At 41.0% G+C, this 27,318-nt stretch overlaps 1 protein-coding gene across 1 annotated transcript; it reads right to left on the reverse strand.

Annotated features, from left to right (window-relative positions):
* Window positions 1–664: 664 nt before the first annotated feature.
* SRPRB (SRP receptor subunit beta) lies at window positions 665–18,401 on the reverse strand. The gene is made up of 7 exons (XM_049775996.1): window positions 18,211–18,401; window positions 17,567–17,661; window positions 15,690–15,767; window positions 13,520–13,602; window positions 9,574–9,710; window positions 8,207–8,261; window positions 665–1,247 (listed from the first exon to the last, which is right to left on the reverse strand). Exons 1-7 carry the CDS (start codon window positions 18,362–18,364, stop codon window positions 1,040–1,042), a joined length of 810 nt encoding a protein of 269 aa, XP_049631953.1. The 5' UTR covers window positions 18,365–18,401; the 3' UTR covers window positions 665–1,039.
* Between the last annotated feature and the right edge of the window lie 8,917 nt (window positions 18,402–27,318).

The raw sequence follows: 27,318 nt of genomic DNA on the forward strand, positions 1-27,318 counted from the left end.
CCTGGTGCCCTCTTGCTAGGCTAGAAGTATCCCTGACATGCCTCTTCCCCCAGCGCCACTGATTGTGGTACCTGTATTTAAAAAAATCGAGAGAACTTTTGTCACTCTGTATTTGTTGCACAGCATTTAAGCGTCAAACTAGAGCTGATCAGACAGCAAGTGAAGGCAGTCCAGGAGCCCTGAGCTACTTCACATGACAGCTACAAAAACTCTGTTTTCTCCCTTGTATAGGAAACCACCAGCAAACACTAGACCCTGGACATCAGTGATGCAGGGATGCAGCCTAGTCTAGAGCCCATTACCTAGGAATGATCCCAGGGTTCATGACAGTTTTGACCCTATGTGCTACGAGGTAGAAACATGGTCAAGTCATTGAGCTTTTGAAGAGCACACCTAGTGTTGACTTCGCCACCACACTCTATGGTCAATGTACAACACCGGTGAGAAGCCACAAAGGACCAGATGTGTACTGCTTACGAGAGTGAGGGAAGGGGCAGAGAGATAGCACAGTGGCGTTTGCCTTGCAAGCAGCCAATCCAGGACCTAAGGTGGTTGGTTCAAATCCCGGCATTCCATATGGTCCCCCGTGCCTGCCAGGAGTGATTTCTGAGCAGATAACCAGGAGTAACCCCTGAGCGCTGCCGGATGTGGCCCAAAAAAAAAGAGTGAGGGCAATTAGTGTGTTCTCATTTTGGGCAGGTTTGTTTCTAGAAAAAAGGGACCCACAAACCAAAGGAGAGGTTAAGAAAACTTTTCCATGATAAGACCCTCTCCTCATAGAGTTAGCATGTTGTGTCATAAAGACTGAATCTACATCAAGAACTACATGTAAGCAAAAGGGGAACACTGAACAAAGGGGAGACATGAATTATAAGTTTGGAAGGAGGGGGACATGAACTTAATAATCAAATGTATCAAATTGGTTCCAACGATCATTTGTCCCCATGAGGATATGTTTGTAACTACATCCTGTCTCCTGCCTTTACCAATAACACTCTTTCCCCACACATATACACAACTAAGCCCAGCATGATTTCGCTCAAGCAATTTTGGCCAGCCATTTCTCCAGGTCCTGGATGTCTGCCGAGCCGGTGCTCCCACCCTTGGCGCTGCACTCCAGAAACTCCACTTTGAGGGGCAACTGTGAAAATTCAAACTCTTTTCCTTTCTTTCCAAGCTGAGCAGGAACAGCGCTGGAGCTGTCCAGTGTGCTGGGGGCAGCAGAACGGGTGACTCGTAAAGTGTTCCTGCAAGGCAAAAGGCAACAGTCAGGAAGCTACAAGTAACATTTGCCTAGTAACAGAGAGACTTTGGAAAATACTAGCTCCTACAGTGTTCAGTAGTGGTTTAAATCTTCAATGACATGAATATGCTAGTCAGAGCATATGGTCACATGCTGGTCACATGGAGAAGGCAGCAGTCCCATCTTGCATAGCTCCAAGACACAGGTCAGTCTTGTGTCACAGGCTGCAGTCTGGTGCTCACTGCCACTAGAGAGTGCTGCCTGATGCCATTTTAAAAAATCGTGCTGTTATTTAAAAATGAATTTCTGAGAATTTACTTTGGGTAGACAGAGCATTCACATTACAGATAAAGAACTGGATATAGAACTAAGAAACCCCCAAACCCCAGATTTTCATATCCAATTAGACATAATGAAAATTTGCTCACCATCAAAATCTCTCTTAGTAGGTCACTTTACTGCCACCTGCTGGTCCAAACAAAGAGCACACAAGCCCCACCCCTTTCTGCCTCCCAGAAGCACTTGTAGGACTTTCATGCAAAATAAGGCATTTCTTACACATGGCCAAAAGACATATGAAAAAATGTTCCACATCACTAATCATCAGGGAGATGCAAATCAAAACAACAATGAGATACCACCTCACACCCCAGAGAATGGCACACATCACAAAGAATGAGAATAAACAGTGTTGGCGGGGATGTGGAGAGAAAGGAACTCTTATCCACTGCTGGTGGGAATGCCGTCTAGTTCAACCTTTATGGAAAGCGATATGGAGATTCCTCCAAAAACTGGAAATCGAGCTCCCATACGATCCAGCTATACCACTCCTAGGAATATACCCTAGGAACACAAAAATACAATACAAAAACCCCTTCCTTACACCTATATTCATTGCAGCACTATTTACCATAGCAAGACTCTGGAAACAACCAAGATGCCCTTCAATAGACGAATGGCTAAAGAAACTGTGGTACATATACACAATGGAATATTATGCAGCTGTCAGGAGAGATGAAGTCATGAAATTTTCCTATACATGGATGTACACGGAATCTATTATGCTGAGTGAAATAAGTCAGAGAGAGAGAGAAAAATGCAGAATGGTCTCACTCATCTATGGGTTTTAAGAAAAATGAAAGACACCCTTGTAATAATAATTTTCAGACACAAAAGAGAAAAGAGCTGGAAGTTCCAGCTCACCTCAGGAAGCTCACCACAAGAGTAATGAGTTTATTTAGGGAAATAACTACATTTTGAACTGTCCTAATAACGAGAATGTATGAGAAAAATGGAGAGCCTGTCTAGAGTACAGGCGGGGGACGGGTGGGGAGAAGGGAGACTTGGGACATTGGTGATGGGAATGTTGCACTGGTGATGGGTGGTGTTCTTTACATGACTGAAACCCAAACACAACCATGTATGTAATTAAGGTGTTTAAATAAATTAAAAAAAATAAAAAATAAATAAGGCATTTCTTGGTGTTGTATCACTGCAGATAAATTAGTGGAGAATCCTCATTTAAAAAACAAAACAAAACAGGCTTTCTCTCCAAGCTCGTATTCTCCCTTGATTGCTGGTCTCAATATTTCTTTGCTTGCATATATGCACTCTAGAGCAGGGGTGGCTGTTGGTGTACCTATCTGAGACCTGCCAGTTCCCAAGACCCCTCCCATTAATGGGCGGGTCTCAGATAGGTACACCAAAAGTTTTAGTGAGTTAGTGGTTTAAAAAAAAAAAAAATAGGGGCCGGGCGGTGGCGCTAAAGGTAAGGTGCCTGCCTTGCCTGCGCTAGCCTTGGACGGACCGCGGTTCGATCCCCCAGTGTCCCATATGGTCCCCCATGCCAGGAGCAACTTCTGAGCACATAGCCAGGAGTAACCCCTGAGCATTACCGGGTGTGGCCCAAAAATAAAAAAAAAAAAAAAAATAGGGGGCCGGAGAGATAGCATGCAGAAGGTCATCAGTTCGAATCCCGGTGTCCCATATGGTCCCCTTGCATGCCAGGAGCAATTTCTGAGCACGGAGCCAGAAAAAACTCCTGAGCACTGCCGGGTGTGACCCAAAAACCACAAAAAAAAAAAAAAATAGGGAGGTAATACAGCTTAGCCCAGGTGTCGGCAACCTGCGGCTCCGGAGCCGCATGCGGCTCTTTTGAAGGCTTGCCGCGGCTCCGGAGCCGATGTCAGAAAAAAAAAATACTGCTTTAATCTCAGCTCCGCTTCTCTCCGCTATATCTATAGCAGTGAGGCGGAGCTGAGGAGCGGAGCCAATGGAGGCAGCCGTACCTGGTGACGTATATAGCATTAAGGTAAGAAACAATATATGCAGTGTTATATTTGTTTTAAATGTTGCAATGGTTTTGCGGCTCCCAGTTTCCTTCGGAAACGGGTCCAAGTGGCTCTTTATGTCTGAAAGGTTGCAGACCCCTGGCTTAGCCCATTTAAGATCTGATTTCTAACCGCCTGCATCTTTGTCTTAATTAAGTCATTTTCTTTATAATTTAAATGTTTTGTTTTCCAGTTAATATTTTCAATTGCAAAATGTTTTACTGTGTGTATTTTAATGTACTTAGCCTGTTTTTAAAATGTATGTTATGCATTTTTTTTTTTTTTTGGTTTTTGGGCCACACCCATTTGATGCTCAGGGGTTACTCCTGGCTATGCGCTCAGAAATCGCCCCTGGCTTGGGAGGACCATATGGGACGCTGGGGGATCGAACCATGGTCCGTCCTACGCTAGCGCTTGCAAGGCAGACACCTTACCTCTAGCGCCACCTTCCCAGCCCCGTATGTTATGCATTTATGCTGTAGTACTTGTGTGTAGGGAAGGTTAATAGGAACAGAAAGTTCCCCCAATATAGTTTAAAAGTATAGGAACGTGAAAGTTCCGAAATAGTGCTTGGTAAAAAAGCATTAAAGGAATTTTAAGTTACAGGTGTATAGTATATTTTGCAAAAATGTTATGTTTTTGAAAAGGGCTGGTATATTAATTTTCACTTTATTACGTTGTTGTATGAAAATATTTACCCACCTTTGGCTAAAGGTGGAGTCAGAATTACAAAAGGGTCTTTATATTTCAGAAAAGGGGGAAATGTTGGTGTACCTATCTGAGACCCGCCCATTAATGGGAGGGGTCTTGGGAACTGAATATTAGGTGTGACCTTACCTGCAAGACCCCGCCCATTCCTGGGAGGGGTCTTGGAATAGGTGGATAACCCTGGAGCCAGGGGATTAGGGGTCTGCCCTGCTGCGCTCACGGGCTTTAGGTTCTTTGCCTCTTTTGGTCTTTGACCAGGATGGAGGCCAAAGGAAGAAGGCTGAATTATAAGATGCAGGGCTAAGAATGGCCGAATGCTTGAAAGGTTATGAGATAGGCCACACGCCTGTGGTGGTTAGGGCATGAATAAAGATGATGCTTCCTGATGCCTGCCTGTGAGTGAGTCTTGATTACGCCGATCACCTGGGCCTGGGACCCGCTGGCTGGATGGGGTTGCGGAGCCACGTGGCCTGGGATGGCAGAGAGAAATCCATCGCCATCCACCACCATCCAGCCCCATCGTTAATTATTTAATGCTACAGGTGGCGAACAAGTTCGACACAAAGAGCCAAAATTTTAAACTGTGAGAGTCAGAGAGCCACACCACTCAGTGACCTGCCAAAACAGACAAACACTCACACAAAAGCATCTAATTTTAACAATAATATATTAAACACATATTGTATTTTGCCATTTTGAGTGAGGGTAAAAATCCTGTTCACCACCCCTGCTCTAGTTTTATCTCTTGAACACTATCTTTTGCCTCACAAAACAAACAACAAAAGAAACTCCTAAACAAAGCTGTGTTTATATACATGCAAATATAATGTATATTCCTGGTCAAGAAAATAATTTTTAAAAAATAAAAAAATGGGGCCAGCGAGGCGCTAGAGGCAAGGTGTCTGCCTTGCAAGCGCTAGCCAAGGAAGGACCAAGGTTCGAACCCCTGGTGTCCCATATGGTCCCCCCAAGCCAGGGGCAATTTCTGAGCACTTAGCCAGGAGTAACCCCTGAGCATCAAATGGGTGTGGCCAACCAAAACAAAATGAAAAAATAATTCAAGATATTACTGACCTCTAAGGGGAAAAGCTTTAGAGAAGGGCAACACTGGACCTTCTAAACAAACCAGTGCGTCTATAGATAATCATTTTACTACTCTTTGAACTCAACATACATATTCCTTTAAATGTAAGATAAATACACCTGAACTTTGAGCTACTTTGTGCTATGATTTGCTGAATACATTCAGCTGTCAAATCCACCTTGCTGTCAGCTCTGCTGACATGAGGGAACCTCAGTAAAGGCTCCAACAGAATAATAAATAATAGCACAGGGTTTCCGGGAACTGGCAGGTCAGTGTGCAAAGTACACTTCGCCAGTCTAACACATCCTGACTCCAGCATCCTCCTTGTTCTAGACATCTCTTCAACTTTATTCTTTATCACATCCTTGAACAAATGCCCAAAGGCAACAGAAGCAGAGAACTGGTGTATAGCAGGAAGCTTAATGGATAAGGAGCAGTGGAGGTGATAGCAGTAGAGAGGACGATGCATGAACCCTACCAATAACTTAGTAGTGTAAATCATGATGCCTAGGAAAATTATTTATATATATCACCTTTTCTTTTATTAATAATTTTTGTTATTGTTTTTGTTTTTGGGTCACACCCGGCAGTGCTTAGGGGTTACTCCTGACTCTGCTCAGAAATTGCTCCTGGCAGGCACTGGGGACCATATGGGATGCCGGGATTCGAATCACCGTCCTTCTGCATACAAGGCAAATGCCCTGCCTCCATGCTATTTCTCCAGCTCCTATTAATAATTTTTATTGTGACCAAAGTGGATTACAAATCTTTCACAGTAATATTTTAGGAACATAGCAATATAAATATATCTCCTTATATAAAATATTATACACTTATAAATGTAGAGGTGGTAATAGGTCTGTGTTTTTGTTTTTTTTATTTGGGGGCCCCACCCAGCAGTGCTCAGGGGTTACTTCCTGAATCTATGCTCAGGAATCGCCCAGGAACTCTCCTGGCGGGCTTGGGGGACCATTTGGGATACTGGGGATCGAACCCAGGTCTACCTCGTGCAAGACAAACACTCTACATGCAGTGCAGGCCTGTGCTCTTATTAAATGTATTTCTCCCAATAAAAATATATAAAATAATCTGGTAAGTACAAGTAAATGTTACCGAGTTATGTAAGCAAGCCAGCAAGCCTTTGTTTAGTTTTTTTGGGGGGCCATATCCAGTGGTGCTCAAGGGCTACTCCCGGCTCTGCATTCAGGGGTCATACCTGCATTCAGTGCTTGGGGAACATATGGGATGCCAGGAAGTGAACCCAAGGCAAGGCAAGGCAAACACCCTACCTGCTATGCTATACTTCCAACCCTCTTCTCACTTTTTGATTCTGCTTTTTTATTTTACGTAGCATTTTACTTATTTTATTTGGAGTGTTTGGGCCATATCCAGTAGACCTCAACGTTTACTCCTAGTGGTGCCTGAGAGTGATTCCTATCCCTAGTGCTATGAGACTCTATGTGGTGCTGAAGTTTTGACTGAGGTCAGTGTGAAACAAGGCAAGAGCAGTAACCTGGTACTTTCTCTCTAGCCATTTTTCTTTCTTTTCTTTTTTTTTTTTTTTTTACCTGCACTTTAAAAATATACTGTTGGCTTGCAAACCCTGAGCAGGAATTTGACAGCCCCTAAAAGCAAACCAGTCACTAGAGATTAAACTCACGAGTACAGGTACTATAATCCCATTTCTCATCCTGAGTATAGATCTTGAATACCTGCACCACGGATGCTATACCTGATGCTATATATTTGGCATGTAACAGATGTTTAATAAATGAATAAGGGATTATACCTTTAGACCACAGTGCAAAACACTCTAAAGTTGAATTTATAGATTTTATTAGATCGCTTTCTTTAAGAAATCAGAACAGCAAAAGAAAATAGAACTTGCATTCAAGATAACGGACATGTATTTTAACAATTAAAAGAAACCCAACCACAATCATGTTTGTAATCAAGGTGTTTAAATAAAGATATTAATTAAAATAAAGAAAACTACAATATATGACAGTTAAAAAAAAAAGACTAGAACTTGCCTTAAAAAATCATGTTATACTTCAATAAAAATTAAAGTATCTGCCTTAATGTAATTTAAGGGTATCTTCAATGGAAATATGCTCTAGCTTTTACAAAATGGCAGAACTCACAAGTTAGAATCTTAAAATTCACGTTTATAGTTCAATTTGAAAATTTTTAGTTACTTAAATCAGTAATATTGCCATGTAACTTGAAAAACAAGCTATGAAATAGCACAAACATTTTATATTCTTCCAGTATGTTATTTTCTTACATTATTAAAAAAACTTCCCATGTTTTTTTTTTTTTAATTTAATTTAATTTTATTTGGTTTTTGGGTCACACCTGGCAGCGTTCAGGAGTTACTCCTGGCTCTATACTCAGATACCGTTGCTGGCAGGCTCGTGGGACCATGCAGGATGTCAGGATTAGAACCACCATCCTTCTGCATGCAAGGCAAACACCTTATCTCCATGCTATCTCTCTGGCCACATTTTTTTTTTAATTTTATATTTTTGTAATTTTTACTGTGAAAACTTCCCATGGTTTTAAAATCTGTTAAAGCATTTTATATGGACTATAAATGAGGTACTAATGATAGTTTAAGAAATACTGGGCATATAGTTTCAATAAATCTGATACCTTCTTTTTATGAGACTTTTAAAATATGTATATGCATCCATTTGTGTTTGTTACTATCAATTATTAACAAGTATATTTCACACATTTCCCCAGGCAAACTGTGGTTATCAAAAGTCAAATTTTCATAATTTTCTCATGTTTACTGTTTGTTGTAATAGTCAATCAATAGGACTTTGCCATACTTACAGTTCTTTCTCAAGCTGCTGCTGAATTAATTTTGCTGACTTTGCCATTGTAATGTCTGTAAGGAAGAGAGGAATTATTATATTTTTAAAACAATACAGAAACTTACTTAAGCCAAAGTTTATTTTTTATAAAAAAAAAAGCTTTTTATTATTTAGTAGCATTATTATCAAAATAAACTTTTTATCTGCATATGTAGATTTTCCTAAAAATAAAACTTATAAAAAATACTTATAATGTTAAGCTGGTGACCCTGAAATTGACCTTAGCTTTTTCACAAGTTTTTCACACACAAGAGAACTCTTATGTTAACATTTGTAAAGTCAGCTAGTATAAAAAAGAAAATCTACTAGCTCTGTGAATCTTAAAATAAGTGGAAAAAAAGCCTTTATCCCCACACCTAATACCCTGTCATAAAGTGAGTGCATTTCTTTTTTATTTTTTTTTTAAAATAAGTGGAAAAAAAAGCCTTTATCCCCACACCTAATACCCTGTCATAAAGTGAGTGCATTTCTTTTTTATTTTTTTTTTAATTTATTGACTGGTTAATTGATAGGTTGGTTGTTGGGCCACATCCAGCGGTGCTCAGAGGTTACTCCTGGCAGGCACGGGGGACCATATGGGACACCGGGATTCGAACCAACCACCTTTGGTTCCGGATCGGCTGCTTGCAAGGCAAACGCTGCTGTGCTATCTCTCTGGATCCTAAACAAAATTCTTGTTGTTGCTCAGGGGACCACATGGGATTTATGGAATTGAAACCAGCTCAGCCATAGGCAATGCAAGTGCTCTATCCATTGTATTATCTCTGTGGCCCCAAAGCTTTTAGAAGTTGGTAACAATAAAATTTAAGCTTTTAAAGTTATGAATGGATGGTAATCTTTTTTAAAGGCCATCCTCCATCCTGACTGTCCAGTCGTTTACATGCCATAACACTGTTAGTCTGAAAACATAGCCTATCAATAAAATGATTTGTCTTTTAAAAAGAGAGATGTAGAGCCGGAGTAGTAGCACAGTGGTAGGGCATTTGCCTTGCACATGGCTGAACCAGGACGGACTCAGGTTCAATCCCCGGCTTCCCATATGGTCCCCTGAGCCAGGAGCGATTTCTGAACACAGAGCCTGGAGTAACCCCTGAGTGCTGTCGGATGTGCACCCCACCACCACCAAAAAGAGGATGTACCAAAGAAAACTTGCCGAGTCTCTCGGTCCTTAAAACAACCTAGTAAGACTAATTAAATGTAGGGGTTACAAAGATTTACAAATCCTTCAGTTCATTATCACCCTTACTAACAACAATTAAAGACAGCTAAATTAATTCTTAGTAGCAATTACAAAAAAAAATATCAATTTTTGCCACCAAAACATACCTTGTTTATTGCAGGCAATCAAGAATGAAGGTGTGTTTTTCAGATTCATACTGTCAATGAGGACTTGATAAAGAAACTCGGCCACATCTTTCACCTCGCGCTGAAATGTTGCACTATCTACAACAAACACCACCGCCCTGGAAGGCAAAAAAAAAAAAATAACAGTGTAGGAACTTATAACAGTATTATAGGGGGCCGGAGAGATAGCATGAAGGTAAGGCATTTGCCTTTCATGCAGGAGGTCATCGGTTCGAATCCCGGCACCCCATATGGTCCCCCATGCCTGCCAGGAGCAATTTCTGAGCCTGGAGCCAGAAATAACCCCTGAGCACTGCCGGGTGTGACCCCCCCCAAAAAAAAAACCACAAAAAAAAAAAATAACAGTATTATAGGCAGCATTATATTGAAAAAAAGGTCTCCTTAACTGTATAAAGTTCAATCATAATGAACAGCACAAAAGGTGCTAATCTGCAGGTGTGCACACCAAATAAGGACTGCTAAGCTAAAAAGACAACATAAAATGATGCTTGCCCTCCAAGATCAAGAAAGCATATATATAGGAGCTGGAGAGATAGCATGGAGGTAGGGCATTTGCCTTGCATGCAGAAGGTTGGTGGTTCAAATCCCGGCATCCAATATGGTCCTCTGAGCCTGCCAGGAGCGATTTCTGAGCCTAGAGCCAGGATTAACCCCTGAGCACTGCCAGGTATGACCCAAAAACCAAAAAAAAAAACAATCTTAAAAAAAAAAAAAAAAAAAAAAAAAAAAGGTAAGGTGTCTGCCTTGAGAGCGCTAGCCTAGGACAGACCGTGGTTCGATTCCCCGGCATCCCATATGGTCCCCCAAGCCAGGAGTGACTTCTGAGCGCATAGCCAGGAGTAACCCCTGAGCGTCACCGGCCCAAAACCAAAGAAAAAAGAAAGCATTTAAATAGAACTGTGATAACAGGAACAAAGAGGAAGATCATTATTCCACCTATTTTTATCAAGTACAGTACCTTAGAGTACTGTCATGATAATTTCATGCATTCTATCCCAGTATCATTGTTCCAACATGATACCCATCACCAAAATACCTGCTTCCCTCAACAAATGTCCCAATAACCCTTCCTATTTCCCCCATCCTAATCCCAGAACAAGTTCTATAGATCAGTTCTCCAGTTCTATTGCCTTTTTTCATTTGCTGCAAATATATATATATTATCCAACATGTGAGAGAAATCATTTGATATAGGTCCCTCTCCTGATTGACTTCGTTCAACATGAACTGACTCTCATCCCCATAGCAGCAAATTCTGATTCCATTTTTTCTTATAGTCGCACAGTTCTCCATTGTATATATATTAATTCTTGATTAACTCCTTGATCAATAGCTAGGTATGAGTTATTTCTATAATATCTGGCTATTATGCAATGAATTGATGTTTTGGGTTTTTTTCGGGAGGGGGGATACTTAAAAGTGGTATTACTGGGTTTGTATGGGAGATTTTTCTTTTTCTTTTTTTGTGCCAAACTCAGCGATGCTCAGAGCTTATTCCATGCTCTGCACTCAGGAATCACTCCTGGCGGGGCTCGGGGAACCATGGGATATCAGGAATGGAAACTGGGTCAGCTACATGCAAGACAACTGCCTAATCTGCTGTACTATCTCCAGCTACTGGAGTTCTTTCTTTGCTGAGAAACTTCTATAGAGCTCTCCATAGAGGCCGAACAAGATGACTTTTCCACCAAGGAATAAGGATTACCTTCTCACCATATTGCACCAACACTGGTTGTTTTCAGTTTTCCTGATATATGCCAATCTCACTGGTAACTATCTCATTGTTTTGATTTGCATTTCTCTAATAAGTGACAATAAACACCTGTTCTTATGGTTACTAGCCATCTAAATAGCTTCTTCTTTTTTTTCCTAAATAGCTTCTTAAGGGAAGTTTCTGTTTATTTCCTCTCCTGATTTTTGGATGAGATCTCAAACTTTTTTGTTCTGTTGAGCTCTGAGTGTTTTATAAGTCATGGATACAGCTCTTTATCTTAAGTATTGTGTGCAAGTATTTTCTCCCATTCAGTTGAGTGTCTATTTTAGCTCGAGTTTCTTTTGGGCAAGGGACATACTAAGTCAAATAGACTTAAAATAATCAACTTGTTTTTAACTGTCAAACCATCAATATAAAGACATATCATCATTCCAGGTACAATTAAGAAGAAAATATACAGTCAATTAAACTAGGACACTATAGGGGTTGAAGAGATAGTATAGGGGTTAGGGTGCCTGTACTGCACGTGAAGCTGGGTTCAATCCACAGTACCCCATATGGTTCCCTATCTTCACCAGAAGTGATTCCTAAGCACAGAGCCAAAAGTAAGCCCTAAGCATTAGTAGGTATGGCCCCCAAACAAAAGAATAACAACAACAACAACAACAAAAATAATACCCTCCAGGATACTATCAACAATAAGTAGCATCCTAATTTCATGGATATTAAAATGTGCTTTAGGGGCCGGAGCAATAAGGCCTTGTACATGGTTGGCCTGGTTTTAAATCCAGGCACTATATATAGTCCACCAAGACTGATCAATAAGCACAAAGCCAGAATTAGCCTTAAGTGCCAAGTATGGCTCAAAACAAAAATAATAATATAATGTACTTTTGTTTTGTTTTGGGGCTACACCCAGTGATGCTCAGGGGTTATTCCTGGCTATGCGCTCAGAAATCACTCCTGGCTTGGCGGATCATATGGGACGCCGGGGATCAAACCCAAGTCTGTCTTGGGTCAGCTGCATGCAAGGCAAACACTTTACTGCTGCAGTATCACTCTGGCTCCGTTTTATTTTTTATTTTATAATGTATTTTTAAGTAATTTAGTATGGAACACTGATTTTCTTTAAAGTTCTTAGTGGTGTCAGAAACAAAAGAACACGGGATTTTAAACTACAGACAGCAATTTTAGGAATTTTAGGAGTATCACTAGGGCATTAATAAAAATGAGAAAGGTCATTCTGTGCTTTTCTGTCATCAATTTTAGGTAATTTAAGAATAGATATTTGGGGACCAGAGCGGTGGCAGAAGCGGAAGGGCATTTGCCTTGCATGTGGTAACTCAGGACTAACCGCAGTTCAATCCCCTGGTGTCCCATATGGTCCCCCAAACCAAGAGCGATTTCTGAGCGCATAGCCCAAAGTAACCCTGAGCGTCACTGAGTGTGTCCCCAAAATTCAAAAAATTCAAAAAATTGGGGCCGGAGAGATAGCATGGAGGTAAGGCATTTGCCTTTCATGCAGGAGGTCATTGGTTCGAATCCCGGAGTACCACATGGTCTCCTGTGCCTGCCAGGAGCAATTTCTGAGCCAGGAATAACCCCTGAGCACTGCTGGGTGTGACCCAAAAACCACAAAAAAAAAAATAATAAATAAATAAAATAAAATAAATAAAAAAGTAGATGTTTGATTTTTATTAACCTCTAGGACTCTACCTAATTCTAAAATTCTTTTCTTAGATTTTAAGTTCTACATATTATTAAATTTGTCCTTTGTGACCAATTAATACTTTCTATACATCCTGGGAAATGAAAAAAAATTTTTTTTTGGCTTTTGGGCACACCCAATGGTGCTCAGAATTTACTCCTGGCTCTGCTCAGAAATTACTCCTGACAGATTCAGGGGACTATATGAGACGTGAGGGAACAAACTTGGGTGGACCATGTGCAAGGCAAATGCCCTACCTGCTGTGCTATAGCTCCTGCCCTGAAAAAATGAATTTTTAAACTTTATTTCATACAATCCTCATAAAATCTTCTAAAGGTAGGCTTATCATTCATATGTCTGACTTCACTACCCACACTCTTCTCACTCCCAGACATAAGCTGCCTTACAGAAAACACTAAAACAAACGTACTGATCTTACTATGCAGAGTTCAGACAAGCCATTTAATACCCTTATAGTTACTTACCTGGCTGAAGACTTAAAACGCTCTAAGAACTGAAGTCTCAAGCTTTCATGGCCAGGGAGGTCAATCAAGGTCAAACTTGAACCCTAAGGAAAGCAATAAGGACAGTGCTTCAGTTCTGCTGTTCACAACATAAATGTTTGATATCAGAGTTCAAGTACAAAATAGTATCCACTTAAATTATCAGAAATTCACTACATCGAATATTCACAGGAGCAATAATAAATTAAATAGGGTGCTTGCTTTGTATTTGGCTGATGCAGGTTTGATTCCTGGCACAACTATGGTTCCCCAAGCACCACCAGGAGTGATACCGGAGCACAGAATCAGGAATAAGCCCTGAGTACTGCCAAGTGCTGCCCCAAAATAAAAGTAACAGTAAAAAAATAAAATAAAATATTTTGGGACCGGAGAGATAGCATGAAGGTAAGGCGTTTGCCTTTCATGTAGAAGGTCATCGGTTCGAATCCTGGCATCCCATATGGACCCCCGTGCCTGGCAGGAGCGATTTCTGAGCATGGAGCCAGGAGTAACCCCTGAGCACTGCCGGGTGTAACCCAAAAACCACAAAATAAATAAATAAATAAAATAAAATATTTGCAGACTATATTTATAAATCCTCAGTCAAAATTCTGTATATATAATATGAGCAAATGATATAATATGAGTGAATAAAAATGATATATCAGCAAATATAGTTCACTTTTATTTATTTATTTATTTATTTATTTATTTATTTATTTAGGTTTTTGGGTCACACCCGACAGCGTTCAAGCGTTACTCCTGGTTCTACACTCAGAAATCGCTCCTGGCAAGCTCGGGGGACCATATGGGATGCCGGGATTCGAACCACTGTCCTTCTGCATACAAGGCACACGCCACCCTACCTCCATGCTATCTCTCCAGCCCATATGGTCCACTTTTTAATACTGATAAAAAGACACAATATTGTCCAGAAAGAACAGAGCTAAAGCATAAGAAAGTGATTGGAAGATGAGAGAAAAGAGGGGCTAGAGCAATAGCACAGCATGAAGAATGTTTGCTTGGCACGTAGCCGAGTCAGGTTCAATCCCTGGTACCCCACATAGTCCTCCACTCACTGCCAGGAATGATGCCTAAGTATAGAGCCAGGAGAAGCTCTGAGTGCCGCCGGTATGCCCCACCCCCCAAAACAAAAGGGAGAAAGGAGAAATGTTCTATATATTCAACAGAAAAGTGCAATTTTCATATATAGCCCTCTGATGGTCATATTAAAGACCAAAAGGCTTTGGGGCCGGGCGGTGGCGCTAAAGGTAAGGTGCCTGCCTTGCCTGCGCTAGCCTTGGACGGACCGCGGTTCGATCCCCCGGTGTCCCATATGGTCCCCCAAGCCAGGAGCAACTTCTGAGCACATAGCCAGGAGTAACCCCTGAGCGTTACCGGGTGTGGCCCAAAAACCAAAAAATAAAAAAAATAAAAAAAATAAAGACCAAAAGGAAATAGGTAAAATAAATTCATAACAATCCATTACTTAGTTTAATATTTTCTTTTAACTTGAAAAAATCAAGAAAATATAATTTCCTACATCCTTATTTATACCATAAGTCTTAAGATCTGCAGTCCCTTTTACACTTGGAGCATCCCTCTATTTGAGTGACTCCATTTGAGTCACATTTCAGAAGTTCAACAACTGTATGTGACCAACCACTGGCCATTCTATTGGAAAACAAACAAACAAAAAAAAAGGTGGGCGGGGGAGGCTGGAGTGATAGTACAGCAGGGGAAGGGATTTACTTAGCACACAGCTGATCTGGTTCAATTCCCATAATCCTGTATGGTCCCCAGCACCATAAGTAATTCCTGAGCACAAAGCCAGGAGTAATTCCTGAGCACCACCAGGTATGGCCCATGAAAGGGCCGAAGAAGAATACAGCTGGTAGGGTGTTTGCCTTGCATGCAGTCAACCTCAGGTTCAGTCCCAGGTAACACACATGGTCCCTCAAGCCTCAACAGGAGTGATACCTGAGAGCAAAGCCAGAGTCAGCTCAGAGCACTGATGGGTATTGCCAAAAAATTAGTTACAAATTAATCTGAAAATAACCACACTTGCAGATGAATTCATCCTAGAAACAACCTTTTCTAAACACCAGAGTAAAGGAAAATCTCATCTCCAAACATTTATGGGACCTCTTACCCTGCTATTGGTAACTCTGTATGCAGCAGAACTGTCAGTAATAGAAGTCTGAGTGTCTCTGTAAAGACCAGTTAACAACTGTAAAAAAGATAATACAAAGATGATCAGAGTCAACATACATAACAAACAAAGAGTCCTACTTAATTCTTAGGTATAAGGTCAAAAAAAGTATGGCTTCCAAGAGCTGGGAGGTTATAGGCGTTCTTCTCCCTTTACATGTTGAAAATCTCATATGGTAGCAAACTTCATTTCCTTCTTCCCAGTGAGAAGTGGGAAAATAAACACTATTATTTTGAAAGATTAGAAACTAAATTTATCAACCTTCCATAAATATTCCTTAACATTAAAAATGATTAGATTGGGGACCAGATAGCATGGAGGTTAAGGCATTTGCCTTACATGTAGAAGGTTGGTGGTTCGAATCCCGGCATCCCATATGGTCCCCCAAAATCGCCAGGAGCGATTTCTGAGCACTGCCAGGTGTGACCCAAAAACCCAAAAAAAAAAAAAAAAAAAAAAAAAAAAATCATTAGATTGTATTTCTTCTCTAGTGGATGGGAAATAATTTATACTCTGAAAAGGAAAAATGAGGAAAACTTTGCTACTCTTTACAGCAAAAAAAAAAAAAAATATATATATATATACATATTAATTTCTAAAAGTATTAAAGAGGCAGAAGAATTAGTTAGTTCAGGATGTAAGGCTCAGTTTAAATCTGCTGCACAACATATGGTCCTCTGCAAGGGGTCACGGCTGAGCATAAGGTCAGGAATAGCCTCTGAGGACATGAAATGTGGACAAAATGCAAACCCCAAATGTTTAACTGTATAAAGCCTAAGTAACCCAAATTGTTAAAGATGAATGACCCACTAAGAAAATTTTATATATGAATTTGTTACAAAACTATACATCCTACAAGGACATTTGGTAGATTTCACATCCATGTATTTATCAGCTGTAGATCACACAGGTATTCTGTAGTTAATGCTACAACATCAACCAGTATGAACGTTTTTCTTAATCATAATACCTTGAACATATGGTTACACAGCATTTAGATATTGTGTTATTGGGCTTTATAAGCAATCTAAAAGTATCCCGGAGGATGTGCTATATATAAGAAGACTGGCATCAACAGGCTGGAACCTGAAATCAATCCCTCACAGATACAAGGGGCAAAGAGACACACATTCCTGTCTTCTACCTCCAACTTTTGGCATCCTTAGGGATAACAAGTTCAGTACTTAAACTCTTAAATGGTAAGATGTAAATGTCAGTGTCAGGAAAGCTAAGAAATAGGCCAAGTATTTCACCTGGTGGGCTTTCCAAAAATCTATTTTTAAATCAAGTTTAAAATGCACCATTTTTCAGCATCAGCCACATTTCCAAAGAGACCATAATCTCATAGAACTGGATGTCTTAAAATTTCCTATCAGGGCCCGGAGATATAGCATAGCGGCGTTTGTCTTGCAAGCAGCCGATCCAGGACCAAAGGTGGTTGGTTCGAATCCCGGTGTCCCCATATGGTCCCCCGTGCCTGCCAGGCGCTATTTCTGAGCAGACAGCCAGGAGTAACCCCTGAGCACCGCCAGGTGTGGCCCAAAAACCAAAAAAAAAAAAAAAAAAAAAAAAAAAAAATTTCCTATCAAGGGGCTGGAGCGTGGCGCAGGCCGTGAGGCGTCTGCCTTGCACGCGCTAGCCTAGGATAGACTGCAGTTCCATCCCCCTGCATCCCATATGGTCCCCCAAGCCAGGAGTGATTTCTGAGTGTATAGCCAGGAGTAACCCCTGAGCATCACCGGGTGTAGCCGAAAAAAAAACAAACAAAAAAAAACTTCCTATCAAGCTTATGAGCAGCATAAAATCAAAATATTTACTCTAACAAAGAGCAGTGTTTTCCCGGAGTCACAAAGGCCGACAAGAAGTACAGCTCGTTGACTGCCCCTTCTGCTTCCAATGATCTTCCAGAACACTGAAATAAAGAGAAACATACACATTTATGACTGATGATCAAGAGTAAACATGTATGACTGAACGATCAAGAGTTTGCAGATGACGGGTGGGGGTGTTATCAAAAATCTATCACCAAACTTCATTAACCTGGAGCTTACATATATAGTGTTGTTACCATTATATTACAGCATCGCTCCTGTGTGCGGGCCCTCACGCCCCAAGAATGGCCTGTCACTATTCATTCAACTTCTTTGCACCCTCTACCTTAACTGGGGCCTCTTCAAAGGTGGCCTTCTCTTAGGCATTTTACTCCACCAGGACTCAGGTAGGAAGGAAACAGATCCAACTTGAGAGTCTCAGAGTAGGGGCGATGGAAGGGGAGCCTCGTGCTCTGCATAGCAGGGTTGCGGGGATCCCCATTAACAGCAGGGCCAAAGGAGAGTCTCTCTTCTCTTCTCTTCTCCTCTCCTCTCTCCCGCTCCCCCTCCAAGTCAGCGGTCAGCACAGAGCAGACCAGGCCTGAACCCCACCTGCCCACACCCTCCATAGACGCCGGACGCCGCTTTACCCAACGTCAGCAGTACCACGAGAAGCGCTGCCAGGACTGAGAGAATGGTCGGGTCCCCCTGCTGCAGCTCTTGCTTCAGGGTGTCTAGATAGGGCTGGAAGGCGACCCCAACATCGCCGCCATTCCCCCCTCGCTGGTAATCCGCGGAAGCCATGATTGAGCTGCAAGGTCTCCGGCGCCACGAAAAGCGACGTGGCCCTCTGCGCTGCGCTTGCGTTATGAGAAAGGCATCACGGGAGTTGTAGTCCACCCGTCTATTTCGCGTATGCAGGCGGGACACGAAAGTCTGAAATGCTTTATGGGAATTGTAGTTTTCTGGGACACTTAACCTAACAGTCGTAGGTTACACCCCGGAGGTTTACGAGTAACATGCTTATTTCCTCCTTCCTTCCTTCCTTCCTTCCTTCCTTCCTTCCTTCCTTCCTTCCTTCCTTCCTTCCTTCCTTCCTTCCTTCCTTCCTTCCTTCCTTTTCCTTCCTTCCTTCCTTTTCCTTCCTTCCTTCCTTTTCCTTCCTTCCTTCCTTTTCCTTCCTTCCTTCCTTTTCCTTCCTTCCTTCCTTCCTTCCTTCCTTCCTTCCTTCCTTTTCCTTCCTTCCTTTCTTCCTTCCTCTCTCTTTCTTTTATTTCTTTTTCTTTCCTTCCTTCCTTCCTTCCTTCCTTTCTCTTTCTTTCTCTCTCACTTGCTCTCTTTCTTTCTCTTTTTCTTTCTTTCTTTCATTTTTCTTTTTCTTTCTTCTTTCATCTTCTTTCATCTTCTTCCTTCTTTCTTCTTTCATATTCTTCTCTTCTTCCTTCTTCCTTCATTCTCTTCATTCTTCTCTTCTTCCTTCTTTTTCTTTCTTCTTTCTTCTTTTCTTCTTCCTTCTTCCTCTTCTTTCTTCTTTTTCATTTTATTGAAATAATAGTGATTTACAAAGTCTTTCATTTGAGACATACAATGAATTAGGGCTAATCCCACACCAGTGTCAACTGTCCACCACCATGGTCTAAAGAGTGTACCCTTTGCCCGCACAGCCTGCCGGTATAACAGGCCCATTTAAAGTTTTGGTTTCTTAATTCTAGTATTGTTGGCTTTGGTGTGGATATTTAGTTATGTCCTTCTGAGACTCCAATGATTACTATGTTATTTCTATTGAGTTTATTGCAGACCTCTATTTTTTATATGATCACATTCTTTGAAGATTTTTTTCCATTGTCTAATCATTTGTTATAAGGCTCTTTTCTAGCCTCTTCTGTTATAAGGAGTTGTTATGCATCTCCTCCTCCAACTCACTGATTCTGTCTTTAGCAGCTGTTACTTTGTTGGTGAGGCTTTCTTGTGAGGTTTTCATTTTGGCTACCAAGTTTTTTTAGCCCTAATATTTCAGTCTGGAGTTTTCTTATTTATAATTTCATGACTTCTTAATTTTTATTTGTGGTTTGTTTAGTTAGTGCCATGAATTCTTCTTTTGGGGAGGGGGGTTTGGACCACACCCGGTGATACTCAGGGGTTACTCCTGGCTATGCACTCAGAAAGCACTCCTGGCTTGGGGGAAACATATGGGATGCCAGGAGATCGAACTGCAGTCCGTGCTAGGTTAGCATGTGCAAGACAAATGCCCTACCACTTGCGCCAATGCTCCAGCCCAATTCTATGGATTCTTTGAGCTCCTTTTTTATTTATTTATTTATTTATTTTTGTTTTTGTTTTTTTTGGGCCACACCCATTTGATGCTCAGGAGTTATTCCTGGCTAAGCGCTCAGAAATTGCCCCTGATTTGGGGGACCATATGGGACACCGGGGGATCGAACCACAGTCCTTCCTTGGCTAGCACTTGCAAGGCAGACAGACACCTTACCTCTAGCGCCACCTCACCAGCCCCATCTTTGAGCTCCTTTAACATCCTCCAAATTTCCTCCCTAAAGTCTTTCTCAGAGAGGCCATGTAGGTGGCCTATACTTGAGTCTTCAGATTCATCATCATCATTCTTTAATCATGGTGGTACTCTGTGATGCTTTCCCATAGGTCCTTTGAAGTGTATGTGTGTGTGTGTGTGTGTGTGTGTGTGTGTGTTTTTCTATGTGTTGTGCTGCTATACATTGATTAGGGGATAAGTGCATCTGCAGAGTAAGGCATAGCTGGGGTTCCTGCTGATTTTGTGACTCTGGGCAGGAGAAGCCTGTATTCCTTCAACGGAGGAAAGGCTTCACCTCTCAGCTTATATTGTCTTTTGTGGGAGGGGCACTCACCCCTCTATTTCTCAGGCATTCTGCCAGTCTCAGCCTAAGCTGGGTTTCTCTGCATTTTTTTTATCTCTATACTGTAGATTTCTGCTCTGGTTTTATTGCATTGTTTTTTGTCTGTTTGTGTCAGGGTTCTTTTGTTGATATTTTTCGAGATATTTTCCAGATATTTAAGGTGTGCTTTTAGGTTGTTGATTTTCTTTTCTTTTCTTTTTTTTTATGTAGGCCTGTATGCTGTGAGTTTCCTGCTAATTACTGCTTTTGTTGTGTCCCATAGATTTTTATAATTTGTTTCTTCATTATCATTAGTCTACATGCATATCCTTTAAGATATCAGGTATCACCTCTCTCCCACCTGTTTCCCTTCCTACTCCTGGTTCTTTACAAAATAATAGATGAATAAACTGATGGCTCAAGAGCTCTCCAAGGAGGATGCTGGAGAGACAGTACAAGGGTAAATCACAAGTGGCATCCCTGGGTTATCCTGTGCACCAAATGGATCCCAATACACTACCACAAGTTACTCCAGAGGGCCCCCAAGCCTCAGATAATAGTAAAATTTATGGGTCTAAGATATAGTGCACATATTATGACTAGTCCTTGGTATGGGGCTTCTGCCAGGACCCTTGTTGGAATCTCAGCATTGCTTATGATCCCCACACACTGTCAGGTATATTTCCTGAGCACAGAGCCAGGGAAAGAAAAGCAGGAAAGCAGGGAGGGAGGGAGGGAAGAAGGAAGGAAGGAAGGAAGGAAGGAAGGAAGGAAGGAAGGAAGGAAGGAAGGAAGGAAGGAAGGAAGGAAGGAAGGAAGGAAGGAAGGAAGGAAGGAAGGAAGGAAGGAAGGAAGGAAGGAAGGAAGGAAGGAAGAAAGAAAGAAAGAAAGAAAGAAAGAAAGGAAGGAAGGAAGGAAGGAAGGAAGGAAGGAAGGAAGGAAGGAAGGAAGGAAGGAAGGAAGGAAGAAAGGAAGGAAGAAAGAAGAAAGAAAGAAGACCAAATAATAGATGGAGCAGTGACACAAGTGCTTATTCCAGTTGGCTAAATATTCCTGGGAGTTACCTTTATGGTCTCCCCAAAAACGACTTGGAAAATTATTCAAGCCAATTGATTAATTAAATGTCAATAAATCATAGAGAGTGTGAAGAGTGAGAAAAGAAAAGAACCTACAAGAAGCCTAAGTAGAAAGAGTATAGGAAATAGAATGAAGTGTGTCCTGGAAGTGGTCAGCAGCATGTCTTAATAGCATTTAGGTCCAGAGGCCTGGGACAAAAAGGGAACTGGGGAGGTAGTGCTGCCACTGTGGGAAATGAGATGGACGGTATGGAAGCAGGTTGTTTTAGTAGAAAAGGAGTACCAAGAATCATAGCTACCACGAGTTAGTGTTAGGCAGTGGACTAAATGTTTTAATGTATTAATTTAATCTTTACAATGACCCACAACAGGCAAACTGAAGCATGAGGTAAGTCATTGACCTAATGTTCTTATGGTCGTGTGTGTGTGTGTGTGTGTGTGTGTGTGTGTGTGTGTGTGTGTTTGTGTAAAAGAATTCATTAGTGAATCCATCTGGGCCTGGGCTTTTGTTTATGGGAACACTTTTGATTAGTCTTTTAATTTCCTCAGTAGTGATGGGTTTATTTAGATATGCTAGATCATCCTGGTTTAAACATGGAATATTGTAGGAGTCCAAGAATTTATCCATTTCTTCCAGGTTCTCATGCTTTATGGCATAGAGTTTCTCAAAGTAGACTCTGATTACCTTTTGAATCTGCAGTATCTGAGGTGATTTCACTCTTTTCATTCCTAATCTGGTTTATTAAGTTTCTCTGTGTGTGCTTTTTGTGAGTTTTGCTAGTGGCTTATCAATCTTCTTCTTCTTCTTTTTTTTTTTTTTTTGGTTTTTGGGCCACACCCGGTAACGCTCAGGGGTTACTCCTGGCTATGCGCTCAGAAGTTGCTCCTGGCTTGGGGAACCATATGGGATGCCGGGGGATTGAACCGCGGTCCGTCCAAGGCTAGCGCAGGCAAGGCAGGCACCTTATCTCTAGCACCATCGCTCAGCCCCTATCAATCTTCTTTATTTTTCAACTTTTGCTTTCATTGATCTTTCAAATTGTTTTTTCTTAATTTCCATTTTATTGATTTCTGCTTTAAGATATATTATTTCCTTTTATCTACCTATTTTGGCTCCTTTTGTTGATCATTTTCTAATTTTAAAAACTGTGTCAATTAAACTATGTAGGCCCCTTCTTCCTTTTTGGTGTGTGCTTGCAAAGCTATAAATTTTCCTCTTAGTACACTTTCACTGCCAACACCCATTCTTGATAAAAACTCTCATCAATATGGGAATGGAAGGAATTTTTTTCAATGTAGTCAAGGCCATCTACCACAAGCCAATGGCAAATATTATACTCAATGGAGATAAACTAAAAGCCTTTCCTCTAAAATGATACAAGACAAGGCTGCCTTCTCTCACCACTCTTATTATACATAGTGCTGGAAGTTCTTGTCAGAGTGATTAGGCAAGAAAAAGAATTCAAGGGCATCCAGATAGGAAAGGAAAAAGTCAAGTTCTCCCTGTTTGTAGATGACATAATATCTTTATGATAGGTAGAATAAAATAGAATCATATAGAATATATAGAATAAAATAGAATCATATAGAATAGAATCATAGAATAGATTCATAGAATCACATGGCAAATATGATAGAATAGAATCATATAGCAAAGTGGCAGGCTATAAAATTAACATGCAAAAAATGGCCTTCTTAAACACCAATAATGATAGAGAAAAAATGAACATCAGAAAAACAATCCCATTCACATTAGTGCCCCACAAACTCAAATATCTTGGAGTCAACTTGACTAAAGATGTGAAGGACCTATACAAAGAAAACTATAAAAACCTGTTTCAAGAAATAAAAAAGAACACACGGAAATGAAGACACATACCCTGCTCATGGATTGGCGGATTAACATAATTAAAATGGAAATACTCCCCAAGGTATCGTACAGTTTTAATGCAATTCCTCTAAAGATACTCATGACATTCTTCAAAGAAGTGGATCAAACACTCCTGAAATTCATCTGGAACAATTAACACCTGCAAATAACTAGACAAATCCTTGGGAAAAGGAATATGGGAGACATCACTTTTTCCAACTTTAAACTACTACAAAGCTATAGTCATTAAAACAGCATGGTATTGGAATAAAGACAGACCCTCAGATCAGTGGAATTGACTAGAGTATTCAGAGAATGCTCTCCAGATATACCATCAACTACTCTTTGATAGAGGGGCAATAAATGGAAAATGGAGCAAAGAAAGCCTCTTTAACAAGTGGTGTTGGGACAATTGGTCAGCCACTTGCAAAAAAACAAACTCAGACTTCCATATAACACCCTGCACAAAGGTCAAATGCAAATGGATTAAAGATTTTGATATCAGACCTGAAACCATAAGGTATATAGAACAACATGGCCGAGCCAGGATGTTCTGCCAGCATGGCGTTTGGCAGCCCTCCCGCCATGCCAAAGGCTGCTTTAACCAGGCCTAGGAAGGGGATGCGGGATATGGGTCACCCCAGCACCCCCCCTACCTCCTTCCTCTGGTACTCCAGGGTTTTGCCTGGCCACATGGCGGGGCAAACCAGCGAGGTGGGTCCCTTGGAGGAGTTTTTGGTGTTCCTAGGCTTGCCCCATTTCCCTCCCACCTCCAAAGGGAGGGTTTGGGGGAGGGGGCTCTGACCTCCCGGCCTTCAGGCTCGGGAAGGACCCCTTTCCTTCCTGGGAGCCGAGCAGGGAGGTTCTGCCAGCATGGCGTTTGGCAGCCCTCCGCCATGCCAAAGGCTGCTTTAACCAGGCCTAGGAAGGGGGTGAGGGACATGGGCCACAATAGGTTCTCGCATTAGTACTTATCAGAGAAATTTCCTTATTAAACCTGTTCATTGCGAAACCGCACAGGGGCGGAACATTATAAGAAATATATGGATATCATTGTGTTTCATCTGCTAGTCATTTTCTGAACATTGTCCATGTGCTCCTTTTATTCCTTTACTCTCTCACTCCCATCTCCTGTTACCACACATTTAACCATTTTCTGTACTAATGATTTCTGTTTTGGCCAAGGTGGATTACATATCTTTTACAGTAATTTTTGGGTGGAGTCTGAAGCTTCAGCAGGCAATACGTAATGGCAAAGTTTCATGCTGTAGGCTTTTTGGCCAAGATAAGGTAAAGATGCAGCCTCGGTTGCCCCCCACAGCCTTCTCTCTCCTTCCTCCCCGTCCTAGGGTTATTCCTGGACACCTGCTCAGGGTCCCAGCAAGTGGGTTCCAGTGAGGTGCAATTTAAAAGAGACCCCAGGTTTCCTTTTTCATGCAAGGGGCTGAGAGGGGACTGCTGAACTCTCAACTTCCAGCAATTAGGAAGCAAAAGCCTCTCGGGAAGTCGGAAGCTTCAACAGGCAACAAGTGGAGGACATGGCTCCATGCTCTCTTTGTTTGTCCAATCACAGACCAAAGTGGTGTCTCGGAAACACCCCCCTCCCTCTTGACTATTTTCAAAACATAAAAGGGTCACGTGTATCTCCTTTGTATATCTCAGATGTATTCCCTTAACATCTATAACTTTTTTCGAATATCCTCATATAGTGACAATTTTGCCCACTGGATTTGTTATTTGATTGTTTGATTTTCCCCCTTTGAGATCTGTTTTATAAGCAATACTGGTAGAAGAATATCTCTGTATAGATTTCATGTTTGTACCAAGTTACGAGGAATGTTGGACTTTATTTGTTAGCCCCCAAATGCATCAACAATATCTTGTGGCATTGCTTCTCTTTTGCATAGGCACATTAAAATGGGGAAATAATACATATGCAAACAAGTTCTTATCTAATAGAGATGGGGACACAAATTTGGTAATGTAATTAGGCCTTTTACCCTGAACATTGGCATAATGATTTGGCTCAGGCCTCAGAAGAATGGGCATCGCCCACACACACCTGAACAATGGATACCATCTATGGAAACAACCACAATTGTCTATAACATTACCAGGATCTAAGCCTCTACCAGAGAAGACCTACCACTGCTTTGGCATTGACTTACTCCAAAGAGTAGTCAATGAGTAGTCTGACGACTCATCAGACGACTCAGCAACAGTCTGCATGCAGGGCAGATCACTCCGCATTGAATGGTATGCTGAAACTAGAGGATGCTCCACATCAGCCTGACATCGATGAAAGTAATGTACAGAATCCAGAGTCTTTAAATATAAGAATCTGATACCAACAACAGCTAAAGTGTGAAAAAATTTCACCAGGACCTTGAGAATGACTGGAGTTGGACGGACTGGTTTGCCTGGAACCCAGAGTCTGTCTTATGCTAATAAACTGAGGTGAGGCCTTTTTAGTAATCAGGTCAAGGATTTTTTTTCCATTTCCCCCATTTTTCTGGACCTATGCAAACAACGGCGATTGCTACTATCACACCTTTACTTTTTTTTTTTTTTTTACTTTTTTCCTTTAAGGAAAAAAAATACAACTTACTGAACTTAAAAACAATTGTAGTAGAATGCCTGTCTCAAATACAGGCAGGGGATGTGAAGGGGGAAGGGGGTAATATTACACTGGTGAAGGGGGGTGTTCTGGTTATGACTGCAATCCAAATATGATAATGTTACTTAAAAATATATTAAAAAAAAAAGAATGAATGAGAGGACTGGAAAACCTGTCTAGAGTACAGGTGGGGGCATGGGATGGAGGGAGATTTGGGACATTGGTGGTGGGAATGTTGCACTGGAGATGGGAGGAGTTATTTACATGACTGAAACCTAATCACAATCATATTTGTAATCAAGATGTTTAAATAAATAAAAATATTTAAAAAATAAATAGCCCAAGACTTATATAGCAAAAAAAAAAAAAAAAAAGAAAAGAAAAGAAAAGAACAACATGTAAATAAAACACTCCATGGCATTGAAACTAAAGGCATCTTCAAGGAAGAAACAGCACTCTCCAAACAAGTTGAAGCAGACATACACAAATGAAACTATTACGCTGAGAAGCTTCTGCACCTCAAAGGAAATAATACCTAGGATACAAAAGCCACCCACAGAATGGGAGAAACTATTCACCCAATACCCATCAGATAAGGGGCTAATATCTAAGATATACAAGGTACTGACAGAACTGAACAAGAAAAAAACATCTAACTGCATCAAAAAATGGGGAAAAGAAATGAACAGACACTTCCTCAAAGAAGAAATACAAATGGCCAAAAGGCACATGAAAAAATGTTTCACCTTACTAATCATCAGGGAGATGAAAATCAAAACAACAATGAGGTACCATCTCACACCACAAAGACTGGTACACACCACAAAGAACAAGAACAATCAGTGCTGGCGAGGATGTAGTGAAAAAGGAACTCTCATTCACTGCTGGTGGGAATGCCGTCTAGTTCAGCCTTTATGGAAAGCAATTTGGAGATTTCTCAAAAAACTGAAAATTGAGCTCCCATTTGATCCAGCTATACCACTTCTAGGATATACCCTAGGTACTCCAAAATGCAACACAAAAATTCCTTCCTCACACCTATATTTACTGTAGCACTATTTACAATAACCAGACTCTGGAAGCAACCAAGATGCCCTTCAACAGATGAGTGGCTAAATGTACATATACACAATGGAATATTATGCAGCCGTCAGGAGAGATGAAGTCATGAAATTTTCCTACAAATAGATTTACATGGAATCTATTATACTGAGTTATTTAAATAAGTCAGAGGAAGAGAGACAGAAAAGTCTCACTCATCTATAGGTTTTAAGAAAAATTAAAGACATTGAAATAATTTCCAGATATTAGGGCTGTAAGGACCAGCT

Source organism: Suncus etruscus, chromosome 6 (assembly GCF_024139225.1).
Source record: "Suncus etruscus isolate mSunEtr1 chromosome 6, mSunEtr1.pri.cur, whole genome shotgun sequence".
Classification (NCBI taxonomy): domain Eukaryota; kingdom Metazoa; phylum Chordata; class Mammalia; order Eulipotyphla; family Soricidae; genus Suncus; species Suncus etruscus.